This window comes from Thunnus albacares, chromosome 14 (genome assembly GCF_914725855.1).
Source record: "Thunnus albacares chromosome 14, fThuAlb1.1, whole genome shotgun sequence".
NCBI classification, from domain to species: domain Eukaryota; kingdom Metazoa; phylum Chordata; class Actinopteri; order Scombriformes; family Scombridae; genus Thunnus; species Thunnus albacares.
Genome location: NC_058119.1, coordinates 11177511 through 11186806, shown reverse-complemented (window position 1 = coordinate 11186806; position 9296 = coordinate 11177511). Strand labels below are relative to the sequence as shown.

Here is a 9296-nt window from a genome sequence, read left to right as displayed (position 1 = left end):
ACTGAAAACAACCAAAATACAACAAGAGAAAACTTTTACATTAGTTTATACATTTTTTTTAAAATACATTTTTACTTCTTTATTTTATTACTAGTTCTTTATTGCATTTTTCCTATTAGGCTTATTTTTTTCTTATACATTTTCGAGACAGCAAAATATGACCTTACAACTTACTTAATCTTATCTTATAATAAACATTATGCAGATGTATGTATCCTACTAACAAAATAGCAAGGTGGTTGATCTCCTGTATTCTCAACTTCAAGATAAAAAAATCCTTAGACGAAAAACAAAAACCCAAGTTATGTTGTCTGTCCAACTCCTCCACCACGTGGTCAACTTTGGCTACTGAGCTTTTCCATAGAAACCCTCAGTATATAACATAGTGGTTGAATTCTTCATCTAAATATATATAATCAGCTTCATATATAGCCAACCTCAGAATATGTTAATCATCAGTAGGAAGAAGAACAACATATTTTCCATAAAGCCATGGTAGCCTTTGGTTTCCATTGTAATAACACTTTGGGATGATCATAGTTGACCACTCAGAGAGGACTGAACAATCTCATGACAAGGTCCATTTAGTAGCAGTTCTGGAGGCTTGGTGGTATCAGCATGATCACCCTCAGCAGATGGACTGTGCCCAGATGTTATGTCAAATAATACATATATAGTTCAAATTTCCACTTTTTGGAGAACTTTAAGGACTTCTATTTAGCTCATTAAATGTTGAGATTAAGAGTTCATTCTAGACATTGAAAACAGTGTAACTAAACAATGAGCCAAGGTCATTTTAGTTGTTCTTTTTGGAGCTTTTCTTCTGTAGGTGTGTGTCATTTTTCCATGGGCCTTTTTTCACAGCTGACATTTTGACATGTGAAAGCAGGAAAACCACAGGTGGAACATTAATAACATCTAGGAAACTCAATGGAACAGAGCAATCGTTGATGTTATTATTACACCTTTGCTTTCTCTGTTATAAATAGAAAAAGAAAGAAAAAGACTCATTCAGTGGGTTGAACTGATATCAGATGAGTCACCAGAGTCACCAGCACTCCTTTCAATTCAATAGTTTACAGAGTTTATATCAAAAATATCACCATCCCAAACAATGCAGCATGAAATTGTTCAAATGTGTCATTAACGTCAACATGATAGATCGCCAAATAATTTCCTCCAAATCCAGCATTCATCTTTCTGCCGTTTCTCTTGTCCCTTTGTCCTTTTAACTGTCTTTAACAGTTCTCCTAGTTGCCTTCAGGTGACCTCTCCTTCCTCCTTCAGGTGAAGACTTTGCTGTGGCATGGCAGCCAGCCTCACTCCCGTGCGGTATCCCTTATTTTTGTTTCCCAAATTGCTCTTGATTGCATTTTCTGAGCAGTAGGACTTCATATGATAAATACTGGCCTTGCTTTTACAGCAGCCCATGGCACTCATGAGCTGATATGCGTCCTTTCTGAAAGCCTTGGTGAAGATAGCGTAAAGGAAGGGATTGGCACAGGAGTTTATGGGGAAGAAGAGGACCAGCAGAATCTTGGAGTTGGTGACTGTGATTAGGGGAACCTTGAAGGCGGCAGAGATGGCAAAAAAGGAGATGGGTGCCATGCAGAGAAAATCTGTGAAGATGAGTACAGCCATGCGCTTTGCAATCTTGGTATCAGCACTTCGTCTAGGGAACTCAGGGTTTTTTACTGCCAGATAGATCAGCACGTAACAAACACACACAACAGCAAAAGCGCCCACGTTGAAGAGCAAGAGAATTATTATGAAGGCCTGAGCCAGGGGAGTCTCTATGTCCATGGGGAGGCACATGCTGACTTTGGTGTAACTACTTATACCAACCAGGGGCAGCATCCCCATCCCCAGACAGATGAGCCAGCCAGCTGCCATTATAGTTGCTGCCTGTGCCAGACCCAGGCGGCGCTCTATCTGCATCGCGTTGGTGATGGTGTGCCAGCGCTCTATGGTGATGGTGGAAAGCGTGTACACTGACAGCTCCCCACCAAACAAGGACAGGAAGCCCGCAGCACTACAGCCAGGCCCTGTCTGCCATTCAATAGCATGCTGACTGTAGTGGCCACGTGTGCGCAGGTCTACAGTCGCTATCATCAGAAGGTAGATTCCAATGCAGAGGTCTGCAAAGGCCAGGTGGTACATGAGGAAGCGAGGCACTGTCATCTTGCTCCGGCTGGTGAAGAAGACCAGGAGCACCGTCAGGTTGCCTGTGATGGCCAGTATGTTGATAAACCAAATGGCCACTCTGAGAAAACTGAAACCCGCAATGTCCTCACAGGGATTGAAAGCATCTGCTTCAGGTGTGCAAACCAATGTTGGTTGGGTCTGACAGAAGTCTAGTTCTGGATAGTGGAAATTCACATCTCCAAACATCTGGTCAACATCTGAAAAAAAGGGCATGTCCATAACTAGAGGTGTATCTGCTGAGCCTCCGATCACATGCTGAACCCTGTTTTCCAAAGAAATGAAAAGGTCATGAAACAGTTTAATTTCAACAGAACTGAGGCAGGTTAAAGATGAGAAAACATGCTGTTAGGTAGTTAACCAAATCAAATTTTTACCTTGCTGATGGATCACTCTCATCACAATATGTGGAGCCAATATTCCATGCAGGATTAATGGGAAGGTCCCTGCAGAAAAGAAAGGACACCAAATAAAGGCTCAATCAAAAAATGCATTACCACTATTGCTTGAATATTACTTGATTAGCACTGGCTAACTCATATCACACACACATATATACTATATATGTTGTATATAATTATATAAGCAGGTAAGTAGCTTCTTTAAATAAGTTTCTGCTTTCAGTGTGCTGAAAAAAATAGACCTGCAGTGGGACAGAGCTTAGTGTAAATAATAAATCTGTATTTGATTAACCTGTAAAATGCACAGTGTCATACTAAATGTTCTCTACTTCTGCAGTAAGTCACCTGTGTATGTTCCAGCTCAGCAGCGCACAGCAGTGACTGTTGTAGGTGAGATAGGCCTCTCGCAGGTTCCACAGTCCCTGCAGAGGAGGCAGACTCTTCAAGGCGTATGTTGACTGAGCCATCAACACCAGAACTGACTCCAGTCCCTGTGATGGTAACTTAGTGAGAGCTGTCGCAGAGATGTCCCTGTAAAATAACAGAGCACACAAATGAGAACATGACTGCATGGGAGTGTAAAGGCCTCTTTGTGTGCATTGTGCTTGCTGTACATTGCCTGAGAGAATAAAGTCTGTCAAAATCACACTATCTCCCATCCAGCCATCAGTCAGTCAGCTGAGCTGTTTCCACACCCACAAATATACGCATTCAACTTGCTGTTGCCATATCCACACCTCACTGGACAGATTTAAACTTTAACACCGTACACTGTTACCGTTTACACCGGACTTTACAATTTGCACTAACTACTACTGCACAATGGGCTTAAGGTCTTAAGACTTAAGGTACAGTTAGTAAGTTCTATACTATCTGTTAGCTTTCTTTCAGCTGTTCTGTTTGTGTTTTCCTGCTCTACCTTCCTTGATTTCCTGACTTTTTTGTTTTTCCATTCCATAGATTGCAGTCAGAGAGGAAAGAAAGCAAAGAATTTAATTATACAGTACAACTTGTTCTTTGTGCAAATTGCAATAAAGCTTTGAATTTTGAAGCTGTTACTTTGTCATATGGCATAAGACATAAGACATAGACATTGTGTCAAGTCTCTACTGAAATCAACATTAGTTAAATATATGCATTTGTATTTAAAGTAAAAATACTTTTGCAAGTATGACAGTAAAAATATATGAATAACCCCTGACCCATCGTTATTATACATATGTAGAGTATATGTAGGCATCTTAGAAGTACATGTTAAGTAATATGTCTCAATGATCGAAACAAAAGCTACTAAGCAGCATTAACTTGTTTACTACCTCTCAAGTCTTGACAGACATATCAAGACCTATGATCAAGACTTAAAAAGCTTCTTTAAACTGTAAATTTCACAAATGATGTCTTCCAAATAAATTGAAGTAAATAAAGGTTGCATTAAGTGACCTCCACAAGGTTTAAGAAATTCACTTACAAGACTCCAGGGCCTGTGGCTCCTTTGAAAGCATCTCTGTGGATCACTCTGAGGTTTCGATTATTCTTTAAAACCCTGGAAATAATAGAATGCGGGGTAAATAAGTAAAAGTTTAATGATGTGAGTGCATAAACTTGTTCAATTTAAAAACAGGAACATGAGAAAATACAGTTTATCTATCTTTGTCCCATTGAAGGCGTGGTCATGTATTTCTCTGAAGCCGTTGTTGTACAGGTTCCTGCAATTTTAACAGTCACAAGATTATTAAGTTCAAAGGACAAGAATCTCTGTCTCAACATCTGACTAACATTTATTTCCAAATAACTGACAGAGTAAAGAAGTTACAATGAATTTCTTGCATCACTTACATTATGACATATTCCGTTGTCATTCCAGTGAAAGCGTTTGGAGGTACTTGCTTTAAATAGAGGTTGTCACAGATATCCCTGAATAACAGAACAAATCCTGAGCAAATCAAACTAAAGAAGAACTCAAAATGTAATTTGTTTATGTGATGAGCTCTGTTTTGTTATATTTCTTGAGTCTTTAGTAAAAGATTAACTTACAAGACAAACTCTGATTCAATAGAATTGATAGATGTGATGTCAGGAAAAATTGTTATCCCAGTATTTGAGATGCTCCTGTTGATGCAAAAGAAAACATGTGTCATACAGTAACATTTTGGAGAACTATGTGTCTAACACTGTTTTCATATTAGTTAAAATCAAATGAGTAATGCTCATTGCTCAAGTGTATGGACTTTGAAAACACATTCAAATCTTAAATAAAAAAATATTAATTGTAATATATGAAGGTCTCTTACAAGTAGCGCAGTTTGGGAAGGTTGTTAAACGTCCTTCGTTCAATATGCATCAGACTCCTTGTGTTCTTTATTGAGCTGCAAACATATAAAACATCAGTTAAAACTGTGCTGCATTGCAGTGATCGTTGCTTTCATTATTTCAAAAAATCCAAGAAAGAACTTACATTTCTGAGAGGTTGAGAAGGTTGTTAAATGCTAAAGTCTCAATGGTTTCCAGGTTTACACTCTGAGAAATTTCACTATAGAACAAAATCAAAGCAATGAAGTTCATCCAAAGAACATTTACCTTCAAATTGTAACACTGAAAGAAAGGATGGTTAGCTGTTCTGTGTAAAACTGTCTTCAACCATCAAGACTTATTTTTGTGAAGGATGGGACATGTTCTGAAACCTAATCTTATTCATTAATGGCGCAAAGCAGCAAAAACACAAAGTTAATGATACAAATATTGTATGTGACGATCTGCATACCTCTTTTCTTACTCTGTTATATTGCGCTCATTGGGGAATCTGCATTGCATCCATTTTTATTTCAGCTCTAAAAAGGTTTCACACAATCTGTACAGTTGGTTGACTAATCCAGTGAATAATGTGGGAGGATGTAAATTCACACATTCAGCATGTATTAAAAATAATGAAAATTAAATGTGAAAGTACAAATTTTCACCTTTTGAACCATGAAAAACGTATGTAATCCTAAATCCGACCATAGAATAGCACAAATTCAGATTCCCATCATTTGTTGGATGCTTTGCTATCATTGATCCTCGTAACAGTAATAATAAAATGTCAAAATTAGTCATAATACTTACATCTGCTGGACTTCTTTCAAACCCTCAAAAGAATGGCTTGAAATGGTGTGTAAAGACAAATCATAGAGAAACCTGAAAAAAGGAAAGTGAAAGGTACATTTCATTTCAGTATTTCAGAGTATTTTTGGAGCACATGAAATCATGTGCAGACAAATACAGACACTTTAAAGGGAAATTTAACCTCTTTGCCATCAAAATATACTATATATTCACTTTGAAATAAAATCTCTGACTTCTAAAGTTCAGCCATCCAGTCTCTCCTTATATCTATTCCAACTGCTACATGTGCAGTTCATGTGATAAAACAAATAAAAACACTCAAAGATTCTGCTCATTTACAGTTTTGGCAAAACAGCAAAGCATTGTCACTGGGGTTCAGCAGTATGTGTGTATGAGGTGTTGGCGTCATAGTTTGACACATGCATGAGGCTGCTGGCCTCGGCATTCACACACTTATCAGGAGAGACTCAAGGTTCTGTGATTTACCAGAGGAGAGGTCAAGATTCCCCACCTTCAAGGCTTTTGACAGTCTGGTGAACTCTAACAGGGAGTCCTGATGCCCATGAAACCCTATAAACCAAGAGGATGCACTGTGTACTTGACCGTGTGAGATCAACTTGACATTTTCTTTACAGGTAATTAAGTTGCACACATGCAGGGCTCTCTGTTTTCAGACAACAGGGTGTGATGTACTTTGCTTAGTGAGGTACACCATGAAATAGAAAATATAAACATTACTTAGAAGTTGATGCACTTCAGTCTGCCATGCATCCAGAATTTTTATGTTAATGTTTTCAAAATCCATCTGAATGATATTATAGTAGTAGTAATACCTTTTATGTTCAGGGTGCTTTTCTACATACTCAAAGACACTCAAAGCTACAGATCTCATAAGTTTTGTAGTTATGAGGTTTCACTGACTACAATAGGCAATCAATGGTCATTAACAGAAAGATAAAGCATACAACACAATCTGCATACACAGTATGATACATATGTATTTATACTGAGAGAGCGGATGAATGCTTCCACCTGGATGGATGAAGTTGTCATGCAGGGTTAAGCAGCCAGTCTCATTTTAGGTTGGAAATAACAAACAGACCTGACACACACTTCTCTCAAAACTTGAAAGAGTATCTTGGAGAATTATCTTACAAATTAACAAAGTACAGTCATTGCTTGCTAAAAGAAGGTTATTGCACTGCGCCTTAACTCTCAAAGGACTTGTCTGCTACCTTATGCGAAAATAGAGGCAATGACAAATGAGAAGCAATCACATTGAATTCTTGAAATATGATAAAATGCTAAATATGTGAAATGTGAAATACTGTCACACGGAAATCATTTAAGCAGCCACGCATTCAACTTAAATATGAGCGCATTTCAACGTGTCACCAAGCGAGTGCGTTCCAGGTGGATCATGGCTCCATGCGTAAATACGCACATGATAATCTAGCAGGGTGAATTAATTGCATGAAAAAAACATTTAGAAATGAATTATCTCTGCAAAAATTATATCAGCAAACTAACATGCTTCCCTAATCATTTAGTAACTACAGGTCTCTATAAATATATACAGTGGCAACCACTTGGAAATCTTTACCATATTCGCAAACCCATCTCAGTAGTGAACTTACAGTCTTTTAAGCCGGTAACCCTTCATCAGAGCAGCCTCCTCTGTCACATTGTTGCATTTGATTGTATTGAGAAAACAGCAACAGATCCTCGGGCAGGCGAAAACCGAAGCGCATTTGAATCCACAGAAGAACAAACCAGATAGGAACAAGAACAACGGCAGCGACGTCCACATTGTTGTACTGTCTGCAAAACGTGCGAACACACAGCAGCTGAAATATCCAACGATGGCTGCGTATTTAGATATTTGGCTTCCTCAGAGTCTCTTTTGATGCTTCAGTTCGTTGATGTAGCTGCATCAGTGCTTCATCCTTTAACTGTACAGAGGGGAATCGCAGCCACCTGATAACCAACTTCTTATCAAGTGACCCATGTGCCACTTAGAGTCTGCTGAGTTCTACGTTAGACACACTGCTGAGAAACAGTATTACACAGAGTAAAATCGGACATTGTTAAACATCCGTTTTTGCCATTGATAGCTGAATATTACTGGTATCTTCTTTTACAGTAGGTATAATGTAAATATTATATTTAAACTGGGAATAATTTGTGAGGTTATCCTGAAATTGACCAATTTCCATGGAACGCATCTGCTTGTAAACCCTCTGGATCAATTGAACACTCTAATCCTCATTTAAGTTGATTGACTAGAGTTAAATGTGCAATATTACCTTTATAGGAGAGTACACCTTTTCATGTTTGATTAAGGAATTTAAAACGTGACTGACTTCAAGGTAAACTGTGATAAGATACTTCTATCTCCCCTCTACCAAAGACCAGAGAGACACTGGTGATTTCATTCGTATTAAATTGTGTGCACAGATTAAAAGATGATGAAGAGATGTTCCTCCCCCTGTGGCCAAAGGATTCACCAGTTTCATCAGTAGGGACATATGAACAACCACGTCTATAAAACTGAAGCATTATTACTATCTTTTGAAACAGTAAGACCTTGTCTTTACACCTAAATGTGTTCCTAGGTAAACATTTAGATGTTAACTTCCACTTTTATAAATAATCCTGAAAACAAACACAGCAAAGTGACAGATAAGATGACTGCAGTATTCAGGATGTATAATGTATATTGCATTTTCATTTTCAGATTTAAAGAGATTATCTCACTGTTGTGTCAACAATAACTTGTAGCCTAGAATTTGTGTTTTCAGTGCCACCCTTTCCTTTTGATTGTCTGTAATTGCTGAGTATTTAAGGCTAATTAAAATGAAGATTTCTGCTGGCATAAACATAAAAAGTCAAGTCAATAGCTGTTTCCCTCAGGAGGACAGTGTGACCCAAAGTCAAAAGCCTCCCATGACTATATCTCGTTTGGCGCCAGTTATGTTGTTGATAAAGACAAGGCAACATTATATAGCCTTGGCAAAAAAAATGTTTTAACACAAGGTCATATTCACCATTATGGTAAAAACAGGGCATTTGCAATTTTGTATGTATTTTCCAATAGGCTGGCAACACATGTCACAGTTAAAGTTTTTCTTCCTCAAACATTGATCACCATGTTTGAAATCCAGTATCTTTTTAATGTTGAAATTATGCATGGAATTAGTCAAAACACTCCTCACAAGACAAGCTTGTAAAACTACCAAGCATGGTCATGTCAAGACATGGCTAAATGTCTTACTGTGCTGACAGCGCCCTGTGTCTTACCTTGTCGTTATATCTCCACTAGGTGGCGACAAAGCAACACAAAAACAGCAGGAAGCAGGGTCACATATACAGTACACTGTTTATAGCCTATTTGAAAATGGCTGGATTAATGTAAAATTAAGTAGACTAACGAAGTAGGCTATAGCAAGCGAAACGGTGATTTTTCAGACAAATAATGCGTATTTGATGCTTCAAAATGAAGGAGAATGCTATACATATACAGTGTGAGATTCATACGCAGCTCCTTTCATAACAGCATTATTTCCGACAGAACCTGAAGGCAGCAGCAGC

At 38.1% G+C, this 9296-nt stretch overlaps 1 protein-coding gene across 1 annotated transcript; it reads right to left on the bottom strand.

The window, feature by feature from the left end:
- Positions 1-10: 10 nt before the first annotated feature.
- On the bottom strand, positions 11-7703 carry lhcgr (luteinizing hormone/choriogonadotropin receptor). Its single transcript, XM_044371911.1, has 11 exons — positions 7343-7703; positions 5706-5777; positions 5059-5133; positions 4895-4969; positions 4638-4712; positions 4440-4517; positions 4241-4309; positions 4072-4146; positions 2949-3134; positions 2580-2648; positions 11-2467 (listed from the first exon to the last, which is right to left on the bottom strand). The coding sequence occupies exons 1-11, from the start codon at positions 7513-7515 to the stop codon at positions 1261-1263; spliced, it is 2154 nt and encodes a 717-aa protein (XP_044227846.1). The 5' UTR covers positions 7516-7703; the 3' UTR covers positions 11-1260.
- Positions 7704-9296: the final 1593 nt, after the last annotated feature.

Bases quoted from the DNA above. Each gene is read 5' to 3' on its own strand.
- lhcgr (XM_044371911.1), bottom strand. From the start codon at position 7,515: ATGTGGACGTCGCTGCCGTTGTTCTTGTTCCTATCTGGTTTGTTCTTC. The intron at 5,134-5,705 runs GTAAGTATTATG...TTTGTTCTATAG, and splicing joins TTGAAAGAAGTCCAGCAGAT to TGAAATTTCTCAGAGTGTAA. The intron at 2,649-2,948 runs GTGACTTACTGC...TCTTTTCTGCAG, and splicing joins CTGAGCTGGAACATACACAG to GGACCTTCCCATTAATCCTG.